The sequence below is a fragment of the Delphinapterus leucas genome, chromosome 20 (genome assembly GCF_059928025.1).
Source record: "Delphinapterus leucas isolate spDelLeu-1000000601 "Yukka" chromosome 20, BTC_Dleu_Yukka2, whole genome shotgun sequence".
Taxonomy (NCBI): Eukaryota; Metazoa; Chordata; class Mammalia; order Artiodactyla; family Monodontidae; genus Delphinapterus; species Delphinapterus leucas.
The window spans coordinates 57,330,977-57,357,539 of NC_143148.1; the positions used below are offsets into that span (position 1 = coordinate 57,330,977).

A 26,563-nucleotide genomic window follows, 5' to 3' on the forward strand; every position below is an offset into this window, starting at 1 on the left:
AATCCATTCTTGCGACACGAAGGGTCAGGGCTGGATGGGTTCGTACAGGTCACTCGGCCCCCACCACACACCCTTCACAGATGGGAAAACTGAGGTCCTGAGAGCAAAGCGGAAGCTCAAGGTCACAGATTCTCCCCTTCCCCGGAATCAGGTTCTTTGGAAGGATGCCGTATTTCCTGCTTGATAGCAGACTCCTGTAGAGGAGGAGCTGATTCATCTTTGTCTTTGTATCCCCTCTGCCCCCCAAATGCCCAGCTCAGATCCCCAGCCACCTGAATTCCAGCTGACCCCCTGGCCAGGTCCCTAAAGGCCCCTCAGGCCTTCTGTGTCCCTCTCCCGTGTCGACCCCCCCAGTGCTGCATGCAGTAGGTGCTCAATCGATGCTCGACAGACCAATGCCAGGGGCCGTGGGGTCAGCAGGGCACGCGGGATGGCCAAGCCTGGCAGCCCCTCCTCTTCCAAACTGAGCCCTGACCACTGCACCGCATCCCCACCCCGCCCCGCCCGCCCGCCCAGGGGTAGAAGGGCCTGGAGGTGCCGGCCTGGCTGGCCCCTACCCCACTGCTGAAGGGATCGGAGGCCTGGAGGGCGGGCTTCCTGAGCCCCTGCTGGAGGTGCCTCCGTGGCTTCGGGAAGAGCCGGCGGAGCCAGATAAAGGCCCAGCGGGGGCCCTTTCCCAACAAAGGAAGCCAGCGGAGACCTCTTCTCTCCCGCCTAAACACTCCAGATGCCTTTCAAGCTCCCCGGCAGGCAGACGAGGGAGGAGGTAATGACCGCACAAAATGGGGTGGGAGGCTCCCCTGCCTTCCGGCAGCCCGAGGCAGATCCATTGATTTTAAAAGAGATGAACAACGCCCCCCCATGTTCTAGAATATTCCCTCTCAGAGAGTAGGCCCCTTTCTGGGCCCTGCGGGGCATGCACTGGGGAGGGAATTGGAGAGAGGTGATGGGCCTGGGCCCCCGCTCACCTCCCCCACCGCCATGCATGTCCCCCCCCCAACCCAGGGGTCCTTGCGGGCTCTGCCTCTTCTGTGATTTATGACGCAGCCACCCAGCACACTGCAGGCTGTTCCTTCTGGGGGCCCCCCGGGGCCTCCTGCAGCGGACGGGATGGATGTGCACAGAAGATACCACTCCCACCCCTGCCCCCAGCCTCACAGTAGGAGACGCTAGGTCTGCGGGAGGCTGGCCAATGGCCTCCAGGGTTGGAAACAGAACGAGACAGGCGTTTGGCGATGGGCTAAAGGGGGGTCGTTGTAACCCCTGGTGGGGCCAGAGGCTCAGGCGACAACCGCTGTTTTAACATTTGAACTCTGTTCTCTGCCCCTGCTGTTCCCCACAGCTCCCTGGGTTCCGTGGAAAGAGCCACAGCCTGGGAATCAGGCCAACCCTAGTCCGAGTGAGTCCCAGTACCACCCTTTAGCTGCCAGCAAAGGCTTCAGCTGCTCGGCACCTTGGTTTTCTCATCTGTAAAGTGCGGGTTAACACTGCCTGCCTCCCAGGGCTGGTGAGTGAAATTAATCCAGGAGGTGCCTACGCAGTGCCCAGGGCCCTGGGTGTACAGGTCTCAGCGCCCCCAGGGGCCTGGGATGACACAAGACGACAGTAGGGTTGGCATCAGTGTATCAGCCGCTGGACAGGTAAAGCCTCAGGACAGGCTGGGCTCCTGGTCGGTGCTAAGGCAGGGCCCGGCCCCCTATCCCCTGCCAGCTCAGGGACACAGAGTGGCCTGTAGGACGCCACCCGATCTGAGCCCATGCTGGCCCCCAGGCCTCAGTCCCCCTGGGCTGCTGGGGCACCTCCTGGCAGGGCTGAAGCTGCTCGGTAACGAGCCCCGGGGACGCTGCGGGGCTCTGCGGGGCGCCTGGGAGAGGGCAGGACAGGGTTCGCCGGTGCCAAGCCTCGTTAAGCCTGCTGTTCAGATGGGGATTAGGTGGGAGCCAGCCCTCGATTCCTTGGGTTTGGTTATTAAAGGCTCCTTGCAAGGTAAACACCAGGCACTTCCTTTCAAAGCCGTACCTGCTAATTAGAGGGCAAGGAACTCATTAAAACTGTAACTTGGGGCTGCCTGGAAAGAAGGGCTGGGGGAGGGGAGGCTGGGTGGTGGGTGGGCGGAACCCAGGGCACAGCATCCCTCCCGGGCGGGGGGGGGGGAGGGGGACAGACACTCCCCCCATCATGGGCGTGGCCAGGGGGCTCGAGAGGCAGGTGCCAGACCCCTTTCTCCAAGCCGCTTTACCTGAGAGCCCCAGCCCGGACCCCTGGCCCCTTAGCTGTCATTCCTGTGCTTCTGCCCCTACCTGCCCGTGCTGTGCCGCCTCCCTGGGGTCCACGAGTTCTTCCTGTGACGGTGAAGAGTGGGAAGAAACAGGAGCAAAGCCACGTTTGGGGTTTTGTTGGTTTTTTTTGCTTTTTGGGTTTTTTTGGCCATGCTGCGGGGCATGTGGGATCCTAGCTCCCCGACCAGGGGTTGACCCCGTGCCCCCTGCAGTGGAAGCGCAGAGTCCTAACCACTGGACCGCCAGGGAGGTCCCAAGCAACGTTTGTTAAATGCCTGCTGTGGCAGGCTGAATAATGGTCCCCAAGATGTCCATGTTCCAATCCACAGAACCCGTGTGTATGTGACCTGACATGGCCAAAGGAGCTTCGTAGGTGTGATTAAATTAAGGACCTGGCGATGGGGATCCTGGATTATCCGGGTGGGACCGGTGTCCCCCTGGAGTCCTTATGAGAGAGAGGTGGGGGGGCATTCTACAGAAAAGGCAGTAGGCCATGTGACGGCAGAAGTAAGAGCTGGAGTGACGTGAGGAAGAGGCCCCGAGCCAGGGGATGTAGGCGCCTTTAGAAACTGGAAAAGACAAGGAGCTCCCCTGGACCCTCTGGAATGAACCACGCCTGCCCACACCTGATTTTAGCTCCCTGAGACTCGGGTCGGACTTGTGCCCTCCAAACTGTAAGAGAATGAAGTGATGTTTTCAGGACTGAGCTCGTGGTCGCTGTTACAGCGGCCATGAGAAACTGATACCTCTGCTGAGTGCCAGCCATGCTACAGTGACCGGCCAGCCCGGGGCTCTGCAGGCTCTCGGGCAGGGATGCTGTCTGCACAGAGGTGTCCATCTCTGCTGCATTGGGGGGGGGGGGGTACATGTGGGCAAGAAGTGGGCACCTGTGTGCTTGCTACATCGTTTTCTGTATGTTTGAGATATTGCCTTATTTAAAATGTTTCCAAGTGACATCTGCCTGGTCCCCAGACCCTCTCTCAGGCTCCTCCCGCCCCTCTTTGGCAAGTATCCGTGGCCAAGGGTGGGCCCTGGGAGCCTGGGGCCAGACCTTCCCTTGCTTGGACCAGGCCCTTGGGGAGGCCGAGGGCTTGCAGGGAGTTGGATGGCCCAGGGCACATAGGAGCTGTTAACTGCTCACCTTGCCCAGCCTGACAGGAGTTAATCCAACCAACCAGATGGGAGTTAGAGAGACCAAGTTCAGAGGCTGCTGTGTGACCTGGGGCAAGATGCCTAACCTGTCTGAGCTCAGGCTTCTCTTGTAGAAAACAAGGAAATGCTTCTGATATTTGCATCTCTTTTGATGTTGTAAGGCCCAGAGCAGGGCCTGGTGCAGGAAGTGTGGGCACAGGACCTCCCCCTCAGGTGGACGCCAGGGAGTTAATGAGTGTGTGTGTCAGGCCCTGAGACCTCTGGATGAAAGGGGTGTGGACACCTGAGTCACCTTTGTGGTGATTCCGTGCCCCCTGGATGCTTCCTGCCTTGATGCGGAGCCTCAAGGTGCGGGACCAGTTTGGCTGCCTCTGAGGTCTCTTAGCTGCTCTGCTCCAGGCTCTGGGCATCTGCCGAGGACCCCAGGGGCCCCTCTCCTGCACCTGCGGCCCCAGGGGCAGCCTCAAGCACAGGGTGGGGGGCCCAGACTCTGAGTCACATCCTGCCAGGTGGGGCACGTACCAAACAGGACTCTTACCTAGAGGTGGAAAAACGCAACGCTGCTGCACGGTCTTCTAGGGCTGTGTCGCCCTCGGCCACGAGATGGGGCTGCCGCTCCATCCATCCCTGGGCCTGCGTGCCAGATAATCGGGTTCATGGACCCACGTGCATAATCCCTTCCAAATAACGTCAAAACTAGCCCAAGTGTATGGAGAGTATACGCCGTGTACTTTATATTTCTTTCTTTTTTTTTTTTTTAAGATGTTGGGGGTAGGAGTTTATTAATTAATTTATTTTTGCTGTGTTGGGTCTTCGTTTCTGTGCGAGGGCTTTCTCTAGTTGTGGCAAGCGGGGGCCACTCTTCATCGTGGTGCACGGGCCTCTCACTATCGCGGCCTCTCTTGTTGCGGAGCACAGGCTCCGGACGCGCAGGCTCAGCGGCCATGGCTCACCGAGCCCAGCCGCTCCGCAGCATGTGGGATCCTCCCGGACCGGGGCACGAACCCGTGTCCCCTGCATCAGTAGGCAGACTCCCAACCACTGCGCCATCAGGGAACCGCTATATTTCTTAACTCATAGAATCCTCCAGCAACTTTACAAAATAAGGACCACCGTTGGCCACACTTTCCAGGTGGGGCAGTGAAGGCTCAGAGAGGTGAAGTGACTTGCCCAAGGTCACACAGCATTCACGGCCTCCCGACACCTGGGCTGGGTGGCTGCATGCCTGGTGGGCACCCCCTTCTCACTTTCCCTTCCCTGAGGTCCCTTCGTCCTGTCTCTGACCCTCAGAGTCAGAGGGTCATTCTAGGAGGCCGAGCTCCTTCCTGCAGCATCGGTCTCACCCTGGCATCCTGCCCGGAGGGTGAGCTTCGAGGGGCAGGGGCCCTGGGAGAGGGGTGGGCCGCTCAGGCAGGAGCCCTTAAATGGGGCTGTGGGACCCCTCGCTGGAGACCCCAGCCCCTTCCCCACCCTCCCCTGAGCCCGGCCAGCCCCACACCACTGGCCCGGCCCCGGGTGCAGGTGAGCCGCTTCCCTGAGCTGACTCTGCCCTTCACGGCCTCAGGCCCACTGCCGCTGCTGTGCAGGGCGGTGTGCATGGGGACTCGCTCTGCAAAGCCGGGGCGGGCGGAGGGCAGGGCTCTGGTGGAAGGCAGGGCGCGGAGGCGGAGGGCAGGGCTCTGGTGGAAGGCAGGGCGCGGAGGCGGAGGCGGAGGTGGAGGGGAGGCGGAGGCTGTACTGTCTTAGCTTTGTTTCCTAGGGAGGCAAGCAGGCAGGTCCAATCCACTTTTTAATAAACGAGGCCTTTGATCTGCAAAAATGAGTAATTAGCAAGGAGTCAGTGAGTTGGCACCGTGGCAGCCTCGAGGCTGGCTGAGCACACAAGGCAGGGCCTCTGGAGCTGCTGGAGGCAGAGGCCGCTGTGCAGATCAGGCTCCTCTAGATGATGGGGCGCCTGTTTCCGGGGGTGGGGGGCATCGCCAGGGACAGGGAGCCACAAGCCCCGGGGTGGGCACCTGGCTCCTCTGCCCCCACAGGGAGCCCGGGGACCTCGGCGCACCACCTTCCTCTCGAGCCTCAACTTCCTCATCTGTAAAGTGGGGGTGTTCGCCCTTCACTCAGGAGGCCGGAGTGAGATGCTGCCCACAAGGTGAACAACGCAGAAAGGATGCCCAGTCCCCTGGTCCCCTCACTGGCTCAGGATGCTCACCCAGGGCCCTGCTCGCCCATGGGGCGGCTCTGTGGCCGCAGGAGAAGGCAGCACTCTGGGCATGCCCATCCTCTGCTCTGTCCCGCTGCAGAGCTGCCCCCCCACCCCCGCCGCCCCCGTGCAGGGCACCCGGGGGCCTCCCTCTGCCGGTCTAGCCTGGCTTCTGTGAGCAGCGTGCCCATCCTCAGGCCATCCCCACTTAGTGAGCTGTGCAGCCAAGGGAAGGCTTGGGGGCTTTAGTCCCCCTTCATCTCGACCAGCCCCACCAGGTGTCCTAAATAACCTGAGTGTGAAGTTTAAAACGGGCGTTGGGGGACTTCTCTGGTGGTCCAGCAGTTAAGACTCCACGCTCCCAAAGCAGGGGGCTCGGGATCGATCCCTGGTCGGGGAACTAGAGTCTGCATGCCGCAATGAAGATCCCACACGCGGCAACGAAGACCCTGTGCCGCAACTAAGACCCGGCGCAGCCTAAATAAATAAATAACATAAAATGGGTGTTTTTTGGGCCAACCCGACTTCCAGGCAGCACCCTCTCCTTTGGACAGGCTCCCCCATCCGGGGCGTGTGGAGCTCCCTCCACACCGATGGCGGTCCTGTACCAGCAACAGCAACGGTAATGACAACTTCTGCAAGGGAGGGAGGGAGGGAGGGAGGGGGAGAAAGGATCACCCCCATTTTAGAGTCGAGAACCCCGAGGCCACGGAAAGCAGACGCCTGGTGGGAGGCCTCCGAGGAAGCCGCTGCTACACTGGGCACAGGTGGGGACTTCCTACCCCTCACGCCCAATAAATATTTGTGTGGAGTTTTCCTGCTCACCTTAGGGTTCCCATAAAGAGTCCCCAGCGTCTCGGGGCTGTGACAGAATGGAGCATGGGGGCTGCTTCTGACTCAGGTGTGGGCTGGCGTCCTTCTAGAAGTCTCTGGGCTGTGCCTCGGGCCTTGGTGATCAGCGGGGTCATTTGGGAGCCTCCATTAACCCTTCTCCTGCTGTGTGGGACTCCGTGATGCTTGGGGCTTGGCTGCTGGATTCTGTGTTCCTTCAGTTATTCATTCAACAAACTTTTATGAAGCCTGGCTCTGGGCCAGGAGGTTGGCAAGGGTTTGCTCAGGGAGCTCCCAGTCTGAGCATCAGACTTTGAAGACAGAATATCCAAGGTGCTGGCGGTAAGGGAGCCCCACAGGGGAGGGCAGAGGTGTGGTGTGGAATCAGAGCGCCCACCCCCTTGGTGAAGGGGGGTGGACGGGGCAGCCCCCTCCAACTGCTAGGCTGTGCGCTACTGAACACGGGCAGTGCGTCATGCGTGCACACACACGCTCACACGCATTCACGTGGGCGCACCACATGCTCACATACAAGGCACACTGGTGCATACAACCCCACGCCAAAGCCACACATGTGGTTCACATGTGCACACACTTATACACACATGCATGCGTGCACACATGCCTGCTTACACAATGAGATTCATGTGTGCACACATACCTGTTTAGCGGTGCATGTGTGTACCTGTGTGCATGCGTACGTGCTCACATACAGGCACATGTGCCTACACGAACACACAGATGCGGGCATCCACGTGCACATTCACGCGTGCACACACATGCTCGCACACACACACCCCCCAGGTCTGCCCCAGTGTCTGCGGGGTTGGGAACAGTGGACAAACAGAGACTTGTGCCCATTCCCTGTCTTCTTGCCTGGCCTTGCATCCCGCATCACACAGGGCTCCCACACTTGGGCACCCAGCCTGCTTGTCCAAGTTCCAGCCATGCTGCCCTTTGGCCACCCTTCAGGATGGGCTGTCTGGCAGGGCAGGGGTCCTCTTCTCAGCGGGACACACTGGAGAGAGGCTTGCGCGGCTCAGGACGTGCACTTGGACACGCAAGCAGGGGTCCTGGGTCCTGGAACTGGGGGCAGGGTTTGAGAGCATAACGGCAGTGGGGTGTGGCTTCTTGACCTCACAGACTCCTCGCCCTTGGGGGTACCTGGGAGGAGGCCAGAAAAGAGGTGGGCTTTAAATACAGGGCCCCGGTCCGAGGTGACACTGATATACATCAGTACCTGAAACATAAGTTTCACAAAATATTTTTACTACATGTGGTGCATTACAGTATTTTTTTTTGATTTTATTCCATTCTCTTTAAAAAAAAAAAATTGCTCCCATGTGGGACACATCCCAGAGTTTGAGAAACATGAGGCAGACAGCGTTTCAGGTTCCTCCCACCTCTGAGATTTGGGGATGCTGGAAACCTCCCTAAGCTCCCATTCATCTTTGCAACGAGACAGAGATTACACAGACAAAGCCGGCTGCTCTGTGCCTTCCCAGCCCCGCAGGAGCTGCGCCCCATCACGCCAGCCCCTCTGCTCGCAAGGTGCCAGTGGTGCTTTTCCTTTTTCATGATGATCAAAAGAAACGCAGCATCAGAATGAAGATCTGGAGAATGGATGCGGGACAGAGGAAGGGCCCCTTCCTATTCCTGGAGCCTCGTGCTCCCAGGCTCCGTCTCCCTCTCCCTCCCTCTCTCCTCTGCTCTTCCCCTGGAGTCAGGGCCCTTTGCCTCCCACAGAAGGGCTGACTCCCCCGCATCCCTCCCTCCCCATTTTATGCCCACTTTATTCTCCTTTCTGACCATCGCAGTATTAGATCTCTATCCCTCTGCGTCTCTAGACTCACCTTCACCTGTATCTTGCTTCGCCTCTGACCAGCCGTGTGTATGAAGTTGCCTTTGTAAGGTGAGGGGGGACCCCGAGTGCCCTCTGAACTTTCCGGCTGTTCTCGGGGACGGTTTTGCGTGGAGGTTAACAGTACAGACCGAGGACGACAGCATGACAGCATCTAGGTGCAGAGCGGGTGCCAGGTGACCTGGGGCAGCTGACTTACCTCTTCTGTGCCTTGCTCTCCTTATCCATAAAGTGGGTGTGTAATATAGTAGAACCTACCTCATAGGCGTGTTAGGAGAATCAAGCCAGTTAAGAGGTACAAAGTGTTTGAACAGCGCTCGGCACATAAATCAAATGACATTAAGTAATTATCTCAAGGGGTCGGCCATAAGGAAAAATAAAATCATCTGGGCTTTCTTTTATACATATATATAAATTTATTTATTTTATTTATTTATTTTTGGCGGCCTTGGGTCTTCGTTGCCGCGCGCGGCCTTTCCCTAGTTGCGGTGAACGGGGCTACTCTTCGTTGCGGTGTGTGGGCTTCTCGTTGCGGTGGCTTCTCTTGTTGTGGAGCACAGGCTCTAGGCATGCGGGCTTCAGTAGCTGTGGCTCGTGGGCTCTAGAGCGCAGGCTCAGTAGTTGTGGCGCACGGGCTTAGTTGCTGCATGGCATGTGGGATCTTCCCGGACCAGGGCTCAAACCCGTGTCCCCTGCATTGGCGGGCGGACGGATTCTTAACCACTGCGCCACCAGGGAAGCACCATGTGGGCTTTCTTGAGCAGCTCCTGAGGGCCAGGTTGTGTTCTAAGCGCGTGTGTCTTGAGTGTTTTTTCTTTTCTTTCTGTGAAGTGGATACTGTCATTATGACCATTTTACAGGTGAGGAAACTGGGGCCCAGAGAAGTTTAGTAACTTCTCTGGGGCCACACAGCCCACAGGGAAGGAGTCGCTGCCTGAGTCCAGGAAAGCTTTGGTAGATGGAGGCTGCTGTCAACCTCCTGATTATTACCAATACTGTTGCTTACGGATGAAATAAGTGACAGTGCAGAGCGCGACCGGGCACGTGATGGGCCAAGTCACAGCTCTTCCCGTTGGCGTCCCCGATTTTAGCAGTCAGGCAGGTGATTGCGTTGAGGTCAAAGCGGGGCATATGTGCCCCCAGGGGAGCCCGGTTCTGACCCAGGTGGCTGCCGTGGCCCAAGTTAATGCTGCGTGGGATCACATGCCCCGCCTAGTGATTTGTTCTGGAGTCTGCCTAGCTGGCCTGTCATTTCCATCGTGGGGCATCTCTTCCCTCCTGGGAAAGGGGTACGTGTATCTGTGTCAGCCCCGGGGTCTGCTTTCGTGTCTCCCGTGATTTCTCTGAACAAACAGCCAGCAGGGCTGACCCAGCCCTGGCATGACTTGCCCACAAGCTGTGCCCTTTCTAGAAGTTCCTATCTTCATTTCCCACTTTTACTTTTCCCCTTTCCACCTCAATCAGGACTCACTCCAGTCAATTATTCCCTTCAGATCTTTTCAGGGAAGACAGCAGTGCAAAGCCACAAAAGTCGCTCTTCTCAACGTTTCTCCCATTATTAGAGTTCTTTCCCTGGAAATGGTGTGTGTGTGTGTGTGTGTGTGTGTGTGTGTGTGTGTGTGTGTACATGTGCATGCTCACGGAAAGAGAGAGAAAATGAGAGAGTCTTTCTAATCTTTCCCTTTATTCTTCTTTTTAAAAGCATAAGCTTAAAATCCTTTGCTGGTCAGATGCTTAGATTTTTGACTTGTGTCTTTACATCATAAGACCGTGTTTGGATTTTCATTTTTGATGCCTTTCCTCTTTGCCTGTGGACCCAGAAGGAGCGGCTGTGCTATTATCTGTCTTCTTCCAACCTGAAACGTCAGCAGCAAGAGGGCTGGAACTTTCCCTGCCTTTGCTCTGAATCTCCAGTGCCTGGCACAGGGCAGGGGCCCAATTAATATTCCAGAATTAATTCCTAGGTCTGTTTTTTCTTCAGAGCCCCCCACCCATGCATACCCAGCCCAGCTTTGAGTCAGGGGGAGCTGTAGGAAATTGAGGTGAATTCTCAACCCCAGTAGGTGAAGGTGTAGTCAAAATAGAATTGCACAAGGCTTGTCAAAATAAGTGTGAGCGCTACCGAACGCAGGTGTGTGTGCCTGACGCACAGTGAGGGCAGACAATACCTAAACATCGGAGTTTGGAGCAGAGAAGGGTTTATTGCAGGGCCAGGCAAGGACACAGGTGGCTCATGCCCCAAAAACCCTGAACTCCCCGAAGGGTTTCCTTCCGTAAAGCCCTTTTAAAGTCAAGGTGGGGCGACTTCCTTGGTGGCACGGTGGTTAAGAATGCGCCTTCCAATGCAGAGGATGCGGGTTCGATCCCTGGTCAGGGAACTAAGATCCCATATGCCGCAGGGCAGCTAAGCCCGTGCACCACAACTGCTGAGCCCGTGCGCTCTGGAGCTCGCGTGCCACAACTAGAGAGAAGCCAGCGTGCCTCAATGAAGAGTCCGCGTGCCGCAACGAAAGACCCCATAGGCCACAACGAAGATCCCATGTGCCACAACTGAGACCCGATGCAGCCACATACATACGTAAATATTTTTTAAATGTTGAGGGAACAAAGCATTAAGAATGTATTGAGAAAAAACAATAAAGTCAAGTTGGGGACTTCCCTGGTGGTCCAGCGGTTAAGACTCTGCATTTCCACTGCAGGGGGCACGGGTTTGATCCTTAGTCTGGGAACTAAGATCCCGCAAGCCCCACACGGTGCAGCCAAAAAAAACAAACAAGCAAATAAAGTCAAGGTGAAGGAGGGGCGTGGTTAGTTGTTGCAAACTTCTTGGTGTCGGAATCCTTTGTTCTTGCAGCTGTCCGCGTGGGTCAGGATATGATGTGCCTGTAAACCTCCATCAACACAAATGTTATTGTCTGTTCTGCAACTTTTCATCTCTATGTGAATGGAAAAGTGTTATACCCTTAAAGATCAGAGCCTTGAGAGTGGGCTATATCCTGTCTATTTCAGGCTACCGGCGACATTCTTAACTGGAAGCAAAAGCAATAGAATACAAAGGTGAAAGTAAAGGAGACAGATCTAACATGGAGTCAGATTTGTTGCTCCTGTTACAAGGGTTTGCAGGACCAGCCCCCAACACAGCTGCATGTGCCGTATGCTGAGTTCAGATTCGGTGGCCAGCAGAGATGCTTGCCAAGTGCCCGTGGGTCGAGGGGCCCGTCACCTGCTGGGCTTAGAGGCAGCTGGCAGGGGCGTTCAGAGGGCAGCTCTAGAGGGGGCTGAGTGGGTTCAACCTCTGCTCAGCCCCGATTGTCCCTGCAGGCAGGTTACACGATCTCTCTGGGCCTCCAGACATGCTTCCTCGTCTGGAACACCATGATGATAATGACAGTGTTTGCCTCACCGGTTGTGTCGAGGATTAAGTGAATTAAAACATGTGGAAAGTACTTGAAACAGCGTGGTGCGCAGAGCAGATGCTATGCCTGTGATTATTAGTATTTTATCGCCATTATATTTATCATTCTTGCATGCACCAAATTGAAACGTTTTGGCTGCCGGGAGACACTCACTGCTGTGACCAGAACACGCAGATTCTGTCGGTTTGTCTGGGGCCTCTGTTATTAACACGTTTTAATGGGGGAGTTTCAAGTCAGCATCCAGCTGAACGAGCAGGGCCCTGCGATGGCAGTGGTGTTGGAGCACCGGCTTGGCTTGCTAAGGGCCCGGCCACCTCTGCCCCCAGGCCCACAGCACGCCCGCCAGGACACGCCAGCACTCTTGGCAGTGACGTTGACAAGGGCCCTGGCCATGTCCTGACCGCTTTCCCTCTGCAGGGGCTGGGTGGTGGGTGAGGCCACATCTGCAGGCCCCTGGGCGTCAGCCTCCAGCCCAGCCTGCTGTCTCCCAAGGCTGCTGAGCCGTGACCCAGCAGATGTGACGCCCTGGGAGGCTGTTTGCCGTGGCTGTCACTGTGTTTCCACGATCTTGTGACAGAAATCCTGCCCTGGCATTAATTTACATTATAGCCAGTGCACCCCGATGTGTTTTTTGTTTTGTTTTGTTTTTGTGGTACGCGGGCCTCTCACCGCTGTGGCCTCTCCCGTTGCGGAGCACAGGCTCCGGACGCGCAGGCTCAGCGGCCATGGCTCACGGGCCCAGCCGCTCCACGGCATGTGGGATCTTCCCGGACCGGGGCACGAACCCGCGTCCCCTGCATCGGCAGGCGGACTCTCAACCACTGCGCCACCAGGGAAGCCCCCGACGTGTGTTTTTAAAGGGTATAATTTTTATCAGCTTCAATTAGAGCTATTTTTATTTTTGTCACCCTGAAGAATTTCCCTGCGGTTAAGCTGCCATTCTTCACTGTAATACCCCTGGCAAGGGCTGGGGAAAAAAATTAACAGTCTCGTGATCACTTAGCTAATGCACTGTCAGCGCCTGATAAACTGACTGCCTGGCTGAGACAGCACAGTTCTCTCCACGGTAATTATGTCATGTTTACCTGAAGCTGGCGAGACCCCCTTGGTGGAGGCGTGGGGTCGAGCTGAGCCCCCCCACAGAGCCCAGGGCAGGCCCCCTCACCCCCTGTCCACAGAATCTGCCTTTGATGTAATTGAAGCACACGAGGGTGGGCGTCTGCCCATCTTCCCGCTGTGGGGCATTTGGCAGGTCGCTAAACATCTCTGATCCGCATTTGCATGGGGAGCCCTGCAGAAGGGTTACTGTTGATAAACCACCTGACCTCCCCAGTTTGGAGGCATCAAAGGAGGCTCTGGGCAGAGGTGCGAGAGCATCATGTCTGGTAAACAGGGTGTCAATTCCCAAAGCGGGGGGAGGGGCAGGCCCTTAATGGGGAGCTGGCAGGTAATGCCAGGCACAGACTCTGAAGACAGGAGGAAGGCCAGGGCCGCGGTGGGATGTGAGCCTGGGGTGGGGGCAGAGGAAGCAGCTCAACCTGCAGGGAACTGGCTTCCCTCCACCGAAATCAGGCAACGGGCTACCACGCTTTGGAACGGCCATGCCGTGGACGACAACTCCGTAATAAAAAGGAACAAACCGGGGCTTCCCTGGTGGCGCAGTGGTTAAGAATCCGCCTGCCAATGCAGGGGACATGGGTTCGAGCCCTGGTCCGGGAAGATCCCACATGCCGCGGAGCAACTAAGCCTGTGCGCCGCAACTACTGAGCCCGGGCTCTAGAGCCCATGCTCCGCAACAGGAGAGGCCACCGCAATGAGAAGCCCGCGCACCGCAACAAAGAGTAGCCCCCGCTCGCCGCAACTAGAGAAAGCCCACGCACAGCAACAAAGACCCAATGCAGCCAAAAATAAAAAAAGAAATTTATTAAAAAAAAAAAAAAGAAAGAAAAAGGAACAAACCACCGAAATGCCCAACAACCTGGTGAATCTCCAGGGAATCGTGCTGAGTGGAAACAGCCAGTCCCAAAGGGTTACCCACTGTGATTGATTTACATAAAAAGCTTGAAATGGATCAGTGGTTGCCAGGGCTCGTCGTCTGGGGCAGGAGGGAGCTAGGTGTGTTTATCAAGAGGTGTCACAGGGGATGCTTAGGACGGGACTGCTCTGTATCTCAGCTGTGGAGGTGGTTACAGGAGCCTGTGCTGGTGATAACACTGCAGAGAACAAAATACACGTGCGTGTAAGTACAGGTCAAACTGGGGAAGTCTGCATAAGATAGGCAGGTTGTCCTGTTAATTTCCTTCTGTGACCTTGTACTATAGTTTTGTAAGATGTTACCGTTGGGGAAACTGAGCAAAGGGTACTCAGGATCTCCCTGTATCATTTCTTACGACTGCATGTGAATCTAGAAACATCTCATTGTAAAAAGTTAAAGTTAAAACAAAAATCAGATCACATCTCTCCTTGGCTCAGAAACTGCCCCCCCCGCCACACCCGGTTCCTCTCTTAACTCTGAATGAGAGCCAGAGTCCTTTAGGGGCCCACAAGGCCCTACAAAACATAGCTCCATTGCTTCCCCCACTCTTCAGCCATGTGGGCCCCATTGCTGTTCCTCAGGCACACCAGGCACTCTCCTGTCTCAGGGCCTTTGCATGGGCTGTTCCCCATGCCTAAAACACTGTTCCTTAGGCTTCCACATGGCTCCTTCTATAACTTAGATGTCTCCTCTTTGTGCTGTGTTGGGGACACCATGCCAGCACCTGGGGTCACCAGGTGCTGTTCAGGGGAATGACAGTCTTGGTGGGGGCAGAAGTGTAACAGCTGAATTAGTGGTACTCAGATGAGGGCACTAATGGAGGTGGTCCGAGGGAGGGTCTGGCTCTGCCTGGGAAGGGGAGCTGGGGAGAGAGTCCAGGGGAGGGGGGCAGGCTCTTGGCTGAAAAGGAGGCAGGGAATTGGGGAGGGGCAGAGGGCATTTTGGGGTGAGGGGGGACTCATGGGCATGACAGTGGCTCGTGAGCAGACCCCTATGTTGCTTCCACCCCGAACTCTGAACCTGGGGCATCCTCACCATTTTACGGATAGGGAAGCCAAGGCCCAGAGAGGTAGAGTCACTTGTCTGAAGGCACACAGCTCATAGGTGGCAGAGCTGGGATTTGAACCAGGCAAGATGGTTTCTGCATCTGCCCTCAGCCCCTTACAGGACACCTACAGGGGAGACCAGAAGGTAACGAGCCCAGCGGTAGAGGTGCACACACGTCCTCCCGCAGCCCTTCCTGCATCGGGTGGACCTAGGCAACCAGAGGGAGCCTCTGCAGCGGCCCCACCGCCTCCATGTCTCCCAGCCTCGCCTCTGCTCCAAGTCAAGGCTCAGGTCCCGTCCTCCCACAGACCGCTCTCCCCCAGGTGTGTTTAGGAGTCGCAGCAAATGGTGTTCCATCTCCACCGCGACCGCCACCCCTGCAGCCACACGGACCCTGCTGCTTGTAGAACAGGGATCGGCAAACTTCGCCCACAGCCAGTTTCCATACAGCCCGTGGACTAAAAATGGATTTTACATTTTTAAATGATTGCCAAAAGAAAAAAAAAATCAAAGGGAGAGTAATCTTTCGTGGTGTGAAAATTATATGAGATTCAAATTTCAGTGTCTGTAAGTAAAGTTTTATTGGAACAGCCACACAGTGTTCCTGTTCATGCTGTTTAAGTGTGCTTTAGAGCTACAAGGCCTAAGTTGCTTAGTTCCAACAGAGAACATACGGCCCGTAAGCTGAAAATCTGATCTGGCCTTTTCAGAAAAGGTTTCCAAACGTGCTCCCCGCCTCAGGGCCACTGTGTTTGCTGTTCCCTCTTCCTGGAACACTCTTCCCACAGATATCTATCTCCATGGCTAACTCTCGTGTTTCCTTCAAGTCTTTGCACAGATGTCCCCTTCTCAATGGGGCCAGCCTATGGAGAATTCTAACTGCCCATCCTCCCTCCTTCCTGTCCCCTTCTCCTGTTTGTCTTTCTGGCATCTCCTACCACCTGTCATGTAAATGTGTATTTACTGACTGTCTGTCTCCCCTGACCGAATGTCACCTCCTTAATGGCAGACATTTTTAACTTTTTGGCTTGCTCCTGTATCCCAGGCACAGTGCCTAGCAATAGTAGGTGCTTAATAAATGTTTATTAGACGGATGGATGTTTGACTGAACGATCGGATAGCTGGACGAAAGGATTGATGGACAGATGGCCGGATAGATGGGTGGATGGATGGATAGTTGGACAGATAGACAGGTGGATGGATAGGTAGGTGGGTGGATAGAGAGATGATTGGATAGATGGATAGATGGACGGCCAGATAGACAGGTGGTTGGATGGGTGGATGGATGCATGGTCGGTCAGGTAGATAGGTAGATGGATGTGAGTGAGGCATGACAGACTGAAAAGCTGGGCTGGCCCAAATCACATGGCTCTAAGATGCCGCATGGAGGAGCCTCTGGTAAAGGATTTTATGCAGGTGGCTGAGTGTAGTGTTTTGGAAAGTTGGCTCAGGCCAAGGAGTGGTTGGTGGGGGGGTGAAGTGGGTAGGACTGTGTGCCCAGGAACCAGTGGGAGGCTCTCTCCCTGGGAGGAGGGGAAGGTGAGTGGGCACAGCAAGAGTAGGAGGGGGCACCCCAGGAGAGCCGGGGAGTCGGGCCGTCATTGGTCTGAGATCAGTCTGGCTCCCGCTGCCGGCCTCCAGGGACTGGCATTCGGCACTAACGTCAAGGACTCCGGGAGCCCCCGCATCCCTGAGGGCCCTCACCCCTGACCCTGGGCCTGAGCTGGATTCCGCCAGCATCACCCACGTGCTCTGTTGCTTGGCAGTCATGGGGAGGCCTGCGTGCCTCTGGAAACAGTGAATTCCTCCATGCAGCCCCCTGCTCTGTCCCAGGACTTATGAGGGGGTCATCTGGCTCAGAGGCCTCACTTGAGGGAGGGGGCCGGGCCCATGCCTTCTAGAATGTTCCTTTCAGCCACAAGAGCAGCAGAAGTTGGGCATGCCTGCCTCTGGCCAGCTCCAGTCTCCCCGTGGCCTCACCCGTCCCAGCCGCACCTGTCCCGCCAGGTGTGTCTCCCAGGGCTCTGAGTGCTGTTAGCAGCAGACTCCGGCTTTCTAATAAGCTCCCAGAAACACCACGCCCCACCTGCCCCATCCAAACATGGCAGTGAGTTACCCTTCCTGTGTCTCAGTTTCCCCATCTATGTAATGGGGCCCAACAGTTCCTCCCCACCAGGGCCAAGGCTTCATGGGCTGACACGGCAAAGGCTGGCACGGGGCCTGGTGCTCAGTAGGTGCTGTCAACGTTTAGCTGTGACCGATGAAAGGCATTTTTGTCCCAAGCCTCCTGCTTTAGGGTCATGGCCCATGACCCTTCTGCTGCAGCCTATCAGGGACAGGCAGTAGCTCCTGGCTTGGAGAGAGTGCCTAGTTTCAGCCGAACCCAGAGATTTTTCAGCTCCAGCAGCCCCCAGGTCTTAAACCAGGGGCTTTCTGGTTCTCTTTATGGCAGGAGGGACTGGGCTCCCCCTGTTTGTTCTGCTGTTTCTTGCTTTAACAAACGCGTTCATGGGCTTCCTGTGCGTCAGGCTTGGGCTGGGCTGCACGAATGCTAACTCCCCATGACTGCCCTGCACCGTGGGTGTGGCTGTCAGCACCCCCTTTTTCAGACGAGGAAGCTGAGGCCCAGAGGCATTAAAAGCGTGCCCAAGGTCGCCAGCTTGGAACCCAAACGGTCACTCCCATTGGCCACCTAACTGCCTCTGGCCCCTTTTTCTCCACTGAGCTTGGCTGCCGTCCTCCTGAGAAACACCAGTGTCTTCCTCTTTTCCAGACACCCGGGGCGGGGGGCGTGGTGTCCTGTGCCTGCTGGAAGGGGAAGCAGGCTGGATGAGCTCTGTCCACTTCCGGTCCTCTTAGCCTCAGTTTCCACATCTATAAAATGGGCTGACCACTCTCCCCGCCTAGCCCAGCTGGCAGAACCACCGCAAAGCTCCAGGAGGTGGCCCTGCACACACACCTTGCAGATCATCTGGGGGGAGAGTTATGACTGTTTCTGTCCCCTCTGGTGGCTGCAGTGAGTGCTCACCTGGTCGGATGTGAAGCCAGGGATAAAACCTTCTTTTTGTTTTTTCCGAGTCCCGGACCTTGTGTCCACTTGGGCTTCTCTTGTCTTTGAGGCTGGATGCACCTGGTGCCTCCCCGCCCCCTCCCTCCAGCCCCTGAGAGGTGGGAGCAGCCGGCGGGGGGTCTCGGCTGGGAAAAGAGTCAGATCGAGACCCCCGGCTGTGGCTGCTCTGCCCGAGCCTTCCCACGCACGCTGTAGCCGGAGCGCCCCTAATTGCTGTCACAGATGTAGCAGCCACCAGCCTCTCCCTCGCGATCTGCTGGGTCGCGTGAGCTTAATTAGCCCCTGATTACTCATTTACTGGGTGCTGTGTGTATTCCATATCTAATAACTTTCCAATTACGCCCGGTCTGCACCGCACATTTAATAACCCGTTAGTTGTCTGCTTATCGGGGACTCTGCGTTCTGCAGCTCCACCTCCCCCTGACCCGGAGCCTTATCATTCCCTTTATTGCGGTATTTGGAGTTCTCTGCTCACCGTTATGGAGCTATTACAGGGAATTAAGGGCGTAAAATACTGTTTTGCGGCCTCTGATGTACCAGCTTGCAGCACAGAACGAGGAATCCCACCAGAGAGGGTCGAGTGCATCTTTGTGGGTGGACTCTCGTGGGGACCAGGAAACGGGAAGGAGGGGCCCTGTGGTAGGGCTGGCCCGTGCCCCCTTATGTCGCTCCTGGACAGACGGCCCCGGGCCTGTGACCCACGTGTCGCCGGCAGCTGGCAGAGGTCTCCCACCAATCCGGCTGTGCCCACCCACCCTCCAACCAAGGCAGGCCCCCCGCCATCACTGTTTGGGAGGGAGGTGGCTTTTCTCCCCAAGCTTGGCTTCCTGCCTGTGTCTGATTTTTCCTCGGGGCCAAGGGGAGGTGATGATGCCACGTCCTTTTGCGCCATCGGGATGCTGGCGTTTCCTCTCCCCCCTCCTGCAGCTCTGTTTTGTCTCGTCTTCCCAGGCTTGGTCTTCACATAAATCAGCCTCAGACCATCAGCAAACCCACCGTCACTCAGCCGCAGGATAAACCTGTGTGCCAGAGACCACAGTCCCGGTTGCTGTGTGCCTGCTGAAGCAGCGAGTACAGGAATCAGGCCCTGCTAGTACGCAGGGAGCACCTACTGGGTGCGGGCGTTCTGGGGGCTCTGACTGTGACCGGCTGGGTGACCTTGGGCAGCTGACTTGACTTCTCTGTGCCTCAGTTTCCTCCTACAATATGGGAGTTAAGGTATGGTCGTTGGGAGGATGAAACAGGCTACAGACAGCAGGGTGCTTGGTGGATACCTAGCACATAGCAAGTGCTCAGTAAATCTAGGGTAGGCATTACGGGCCCATTTCCCAGAGACATAAACTGAGGTCCAAGCAGTTGTGACTTGCCTGTTACTCCTAGTTACACCCACAGGCAACTGGCACTCAGGATTCAGTCCCACATCTACTTTATTCAAGATCAGCAAAGCCAGCTTCCTGGAGCATATCTTGAGCCGATTTGGAGGAAAGAGACGATTCAGGGTGATCAGGAAAAGTGGGGGAGCCCATGCCCCAGATCCTGCCCCCATGAGTTAAGGGGCTCCGGGACTGCCTCAGGCTCTGCGTCAGCAGCGGGCAAGGGGACCTAGAAGGCGTCCCTGCCAGCTAGGGCCGAAACTGCCCAGAGGCCAGGTGGGCCCCCCTGAGAAGGCCGAGGCCGTGAAGGCTTCCCCAGCCCGCACCCCTCCAGGCTCTGTGGGGTCCCCTGGCCACTGCACCCCTATGGCTCTCGTTCCTGATGCTTATGCAGTCAGGTCATGAGATGAGCTGCCATTTCTTGAGCACCTACTATGTACCAAGTGCTTTAGCAGAAAGAACTCATCTAATCCCCTGCACCCTCCCTCTTGGAGGTAGACACTTGCTGTGTTATTAATCCATTTTGCAGAAGGGGAAACTGAGGCCCAGAGAGGTGAAGTCACTTTGCTAAGATCTCCCAGCTGGGGAGAGTGGCCAGGACCCAGTGCCTGGCCCCATCTCACTACAGGGAGCCGGAGAGCTAGAGTCTGGCTGGGTGCCCAGGAGGGAGAGGGAAGCAGGCTCTGGGAACAGCCAGCTAGCCAGTCCCTGTTGGAGAGGCTGCTGGAGAGAGAAATCCTAGTGTCTCGTGCAGTGGCCTCTGGACCGCTGTGTGCCCTCAAACTGGAACTTCCCTTGTTTTTTAAAGTACGTCATTTACAGGCTACCACATGGGTGAGCCTGGGAAACATTATGCTGAGTGAAAGAAGCCAGACACAGAGGGCTACATGGTGTAGGGGTCCACCTATATGAAATGTCCAGAAGAGACAAATCCATCGAGACAGAAAGGAGATGAGGGGTTGCCAGGGGGCCGGGGTGGGGGGGTGAGGAGTGACTGCTAATGGGTACCGGGTAATGAGAATGTTCTAGACGGAGTCTGGTGATGGTTACACAACTCCGTGACTATTCTCTAAGCCACTGAACTGTACACTTTAAATGGGCGAATTGTATAGTATATGAATTATATCTCAATAAAACAATTCTACAGAACAATAAAACAGGAGTTCTCAAACTTGGGGAGCTCACGTACTAATACAATTAATAAAATAAACTGGGTACTGACAACAGTGCTGCATAGTTTTCCCCTGTGAAGCAGGGATGCTGTATCTGCTCTCTGCCCCTATCCGTCCCCATCCCTACGTGCGAGTTTACCTGGAGTCATTGTTCTCCAGAAATCACTCAGCTCCCCGGAGGAAGTGTAACAAGGCACGATCTCATTAGGATATTCAGGGGTGGGCTGCAAATCCCTTTTATGGTAAAGAACCCTGGAAATTCTCCCCCTTTTTGCCTTTCACCGTTAACTAACGCTTTAAATGTAGTGGCCCTGGTCCAGGAAAATAAAGGGGACAATAAAGTTTATCCTGCTTGCTCTGCGAGGGCCCCATGGGCTCTGTGGGATGCTGTCAATTTCCAGGGTCCCCGGGGGCAGGGAGCAGTATATGTCCCAGACCCGGTCCTAATAGCACTTTAAATTAAGACAGGCCGTGAGCTTGGAACTCTTGGCTCTGGTAGAGAAAAGGCACAAGGAATATGTTGGTTTGAGGGTCTGCTTTTTATTAGTCAGGCATTGTTGTACATTTGTCCTTGAAGGGTGAGGAAAGGCTGCTCTCTGATTCCATGTGACGGTCTGGCTGAGAACCTTTGCCTCCACCTACGATGATGCGAGCATGAGATAATGCATATCCCCCACCCACATGTGTCTGGCAGCCTCGCCCATCCATTAACGGTGACTGAGCCCTCTCAGGAGTCCACGCCGGAGAAGGGGGTAAAATCCTTTTACTTCCAACAAGAGTCAACACGGTGGGAACAGCTGGACCGGAGGAGGGAGGGTGTCTGGCGCACGATGGTGCCAGGGAACATGTGTTTCTGGGCCAGGCCCTGTTCTAGAGCTTTGGGGTTTTATTAGTTATCGACTGCTGTGCAACAAAGGACTGCTCATAAGCAGCTCGCAGCAAGACACCTATCACCACACGCTCAGCGGGGGCCCCTGCTGCAGGTCAAGGCATCCGTGGGGTTCGCTCTCACCTGGGAGATCGACTGGGGAAGGACCCACCTGCAGGTTCATTGTTGGCAGAATTCATTTGTCTGTGAACTGAGGGCTGTCATGAACATTTAGATGCAAGTTTTTGTGTGGACGTCTGTTTTCGGTTCTCTGGGGTATCTACCTAGGAGTGGAATTGTTGGGTCCTGTGATGACTCTGTTTGGACCTTGACGATCTGCCAGGCCATCTCCACCAGTTTACAGTCCCACCAGCAGCGTATGAGGGTTTGCATCGTGTTTCAACACGTAATAATCATGAGAGTGCAGCTTTTAAAAATGGATTCCCAGCTTCCTCTTGAAAGATCAGAACTGGCGTGATGGGGCTGGCTTCCTTCCATGTGGCCCCCGCTGGTGCTGGGTGGGACTGGTGCTGTCCCCATACAGTCTCACCTACCAGTACCTTGTTTCCGGTTTACCCCCCTGGTCCCCGCAGAGATGTGTGTTTGAATCTCTTGTCCTTCCTGTCCCCCCCTTCCTTTTAAAGCCTGCTCCCTTTGAAGGCCTAGTTCAAATTCCACCTGCTCCAGGAAGCCTGCCTGGAATTTTCCAGCCCTTGGGGAGTTCTCCTATTATCAAACTCCTATAGACCTTGTCATCTGCACCCTCTCCCACCCAGTAGTATTCTCTTTTGCCATCTGCTGTTTTCCACTTAAAAGCCATGTTCCCCGGATGCTTTGTAACTGCAGAGTCTTCTCCCAGCTGCTTGAGTTCACATCCCGACACCTCCACTTACTGTGGGGACTCAGACAGGCCACTTTGTCTCTTCATGTTTCCATGTTTTTGTTCGAGACAGGACTGTTGGGAGGACTAACCGTAGCACATAGTAGGTGCTCAGTAAACGGCATCCTCATGCCCACAACCTCTTCATCCAGGGAGCCATCCCCACCCCCATGCGGCATCCCCCCGGCCACTTTCCCCAGCAGAACCCTGGTCCCCCAGCCCCAGGAGGACAAGCAGTAGGTGGGCCTCACCCCACTCTGCTTTCCACCAGCACATGGGCAGGGTCAAGGCCAGGGCACAATGCCACCCTCCTTCACCCCCTGCCAGCCTGCCCCGAGGGGGTTGCAAGAATGCTGCCTGCTCTGATGAGGTGCCATCCCATAGACAGTCTCTGGGGTTGGCTGGACTAACAGGGGGACACAGCAGCCCTACATCTGGCAGAGTTTCCCGAAGTGATGTTGGCAAGGTTGCCAGAGCAGCTAAAAGCCTGCGGGGCGGGGTCTGTACAGGGGCTCCAGGCTCCCCGCCATGCTGAGGGGCCCCTGGCCCTAAGCGAGCCAGCGAGTGAATGAAGTATGCTGGGCCCAGGCGCCGCCCTCTCCTGGCTCCAGCCTAAGCCGCCAGCACCCCTGTGGGATTTGCGGGGGCTGCAGTCTGGGCAGTGTCACCATATGGATCCCATAAATTAAAGCGTTCCCGGAAACAAACGGTAAATTTATCCGTCTCTCGCATGTGGAGCTGCTGGAGCCTGGATGGAGCGCCATCCGTCTCTCTCCGGTACTTTGGTTTTATAGCCCTAATCCCTGGAAAAACAGGGTCAACGTGGAGTTGCTTTTTGACAGCCGTGCGGCCCTGAAGCTCGTAATCGGGGCCGCGGGGCGTCGCCAGTCCCCGGGACCGGCCCCCAGGGAACTGCTCTTGTTCAGACCCTGGAACCCTGGCAGGGGCTTCCCCATGACCTGGAGCCCAGGATGCTCAGCTGAGTTGACCCTGCCTTGGCAGCTCTGTGACCTCAGGCTCCCACTACCCCTCTCTGAGCCTCAGTTTCCCCAACTGTGGAAAGGGGGTGGGGTGACCGGGATAGTCACATTCATAGAGACGGAAAGTAGGGTGGTGGGTGCCAGGGCCTGGGGGAGGGAGTATGGAGCGGTAGTGTTTAATGGGTATGGAATTTCCGTTTGGGTTGATGAGAAAGTTCTCAAAATGGATCCAGGGGATGGTTGCACATGGTGTTTGGACTTCATGCCACTGAGTTGTACCCGTAAAAATGGTCAAGATGGTAATGTATATTCTACTACAATTTTTTTTTGAATACAGAAAAAGTGGGGGAGATGACTGCCCTGTGGGGTGAACTGAAGATTAACTAGGTTAATGGTTATAGTTGCAACTAACTCGTAGGTAGTTATTACAAACTTCCGTGCAGAGAATAGGGGCTTGGGTAGTGATGGGGCCTGGGAGTGGATCCTCAGTGCCCGGTGATCAGCCTGGTGTCCACCACGCTGCTGGGCAGGTTTGCTGGGCGAGGCAGTCACTGGTACTGACTCACACTGGCAGTCTGGGGACCAGTTCTGCTGCTGCCCCGAGCCAGCCACGCTGAGTCCCTGATGACAAAGCCAGGCCATCATGGGGGAGGGGTGGTACCCAGCGGCCCAGGGGGCCCACCCCTTGGGCACCTCCTGGCAGGCGTGACCAAGACTCACGATGTCCCCCCCTCCCCCGTCCTTCCAGGTCACCTCTGCATCTCTCGAGGCATCGACGGCCGTCCACCCTCCTTCCCGGGAGCCCGAGCCTCGGCCAGGCGCCCCAGGGGAGAGCCTGCCCAGGGGCCCCAGGACCTCCCAGGAGCAGGGGCCAGCCCGGTGTCAGCAGAGCAGCCTGGACAGGGCCGGACCGGAACTCACGGGCACAGGTAGGTGCCAGCTTTTTACTGTCTCTGAGCACTGGAGCGGATCAGGCTGCCCCCGGCAGCGAGGGAGCACGCAGAGAAAGTTCCGGCGCAGACTCCCACCCCACGGCCGCCACATTCCAGGGAAAAGCCAGGAGGCTGCGTCTCCCTGACTTGTTTGATTTTCTTCCCCTGCTTCTCAACGCTGTCTCATGGTTGGTTCACAAATGGCCTTGGCTGGGTGGTTGTTGTTTTTTCATCTCTACGTTCCATTGTGTTCACTCATTCATTTAAAAAATAATGTAATGGATCCCTGTGAACCACCACCCAACGCAGCCCTAGGACGCTCCATCTACCTGGATGCCCCGGCGCCCCCAGAGGGACCCGCCAGGTCCCATTTGCTGTTTCCGTCGCACCTGTGTTTCCCTGAATCGCCGGTGTCCTGGGGGTGTGAGCTTTGTCTCCTGGGCCCGGCTCAGCGCTGCAAGGTCCTTCTGTTGTCGCAGCTGCCGCAGTGCTTGGTTTCACCGTTGTGCGCCACGGGGTGGTGGGCCCGCCCGGTGCGTGTGCCCGCGCTCCCTCCTGCCTTGTGGAGGCGCCACACACGTCCCGGCGCGTGGCTCTTGGCGTAACCCCATTTAGGCCAGAGGGAACGAGGGTGTCCAGCCGCGGAAGATGCTGACCAGCGTTCTCCTGCGTGGGCGTTCACCCCCACCCCCCTCAGCCTTGGAGACCCCGTCCGCGCATCTCGGCCCCATTGGACACGTCACTTTCCCCATTGGCGGAGACGCAGCTCCCTCGTGGGTTGTTGGGCCTGAGTGTGGAGTCCCGAGGCGTTTATCGTGGGGCACATGGGCCCCGGGCTGGGAACAGTGAGTGGACACCTGCGTTCTTACCTAGGGAGGGTCGTGGAACAGCCCCTTCGGCCGAGAGCCCTCAGACTGAGTCCCTGTGTGTGTCCTGCCCCTAAGACGACTGAGTCTCAAGACCGCCCCCCAGCCCAGGCCTCCCTGTTGCTGGCCCACTGCGGGGGCAGCTGGCGGAAAACACTGCTTGTTAGTGAGAGAGCCGGAGCGGGCAGGTTGGGGGAGCCGGTGCATGGTCATGTGGACATCCATCTCTAGGACAGCCCCGGTACCCCCCTTCCTCTCTGCGATGTGGACTCAGCGAGGGAAGGGGCCACCCAGCCCTCTGCGGGGCTTCCAGACCCTGGCTGCTGGGGATGGAGTGTCAGGCAGCAAAGGGGACATGCAGGTGCTGGGCAGGGAGGCCCCCAGCATTCTCTGAGCCTGGGACAAGTGTCTTCTTGCAGTGTGCCTCAGTTTCCTCATCTGAGGAATGGGAAGGAAGGCCAATGGAAGTGCGTGGCTCACGGGCAGGCGTGAGAATTAAAGTAACCAGGACAGGAGCGCACTCAGTGCAGGTCCTGGCCCCCCGCCCCCACGAGTGCCTCAGCTCTGGGTAATAACCTGCAAAACCGTGACCCTCGGGGACCCTCCCCTCCCCCGGTTGACATGCACGAGCCCCTGCCCCCTGCCCTGGGGCCGCCCCAGGGCAGGGGCACAAGACCCACGTCTGCCAGCTGCTCTCTGTCAGGCTGTGGCCCTGCCTTGGGGGGAATGGGGGGGGCCCAGCTCACAGCTGGAGACCCGCCAGGAGCAGCATCCCATAGTCAGCCCCTCCCGGGGAGACCGCTGCTGCTGCTGCTACTTGGAAACGTGACAGTGACAAATGGTTTATTACACACCTGCCACCTCTCATCGGGCAGGCGCGCGCAGCCCCCGGGTCCAGCTGTGCACTGCCAGCTGGACGGCGGGGCGGGCGCAGGGGCGAGCACTTAGAGACACATGGACACACAGGCGCAGGGACACGCGGGGACAAGCGCAGACCTGGCAGATGCACCAGACATGAGGGTACATGTGCAGAGACACACACAGGCACTGGACGCTCTTACACGTGCACATAAGGACACATCGCAGACACACACCTGGGAACGCATATCCGTATGCACACGCGTTCCCCCCCCACACACACACACAGCCCTCTCTCCAGAGCTCTGAGCCCCTCCCCGTCTCCCTGCTGTCTCTCCCACTCCCTGCATGGTGGCATCCACCCCAGTGCTGCCTTTCCCAGAGGACGGGGTGGCTGTGGGCAGGTTGGAGGCTGCATCTGTTGCCTTGGGGAGGGGGCAGCTTTCCATTGCCATCCGTTTCTGAGCCCCAGTTCCCTGCAGACATCTTTGTCAGGGGAAGGAAGCTGTCACACTGGCAGCCCTGGTGCCGGGCTGGGGGGCTGGGCCACGTGCCCCCAGGGATACGCATGGCCAACCCGCCTCGGTTTCTCCCAGAGGAGGAGGCCGTGTGGTCCTCAGGCGCTGCGCTGGGAGGGCCCACCTGGGGAGTGGTCACTTGCTGGCTGCAGGGGGAAGAGCTCCAGGGCTGCAGGGGAAGTGCGGACCCCCACGGCTGGCATCCCTCTGGCGGGCCAGGCACGG

At 56.8% G+C, this 26,563-nt stretch overlaps 1 protein-coding gene across 3 annotated transcripts in view; it reads left to right on the forward strand.

Annotated features, from left to right (window-relative positions):
- The window catches only part of GSE1 (Gse1 coiled-coil protein), a 414,574-nt gene that overhangs the window by 132,011 nt on the left and 256,000 nt on the right, over positions 1–26,563 (forward strand). For all 3 annotated transcript variants that reach the window (XM_089903375.1, XM_089903376.1, XM_022582998.3), the window contains exon 2: positions 23,913–24,093. In XM_089903375.1, the coding sequence (XP_089759501.1) occupies positions 23,913–24,093 (181 nt within the window). The remainder of the gene's footprint in view (positions 1–23,912; positions 24,094–26,563) is intronic.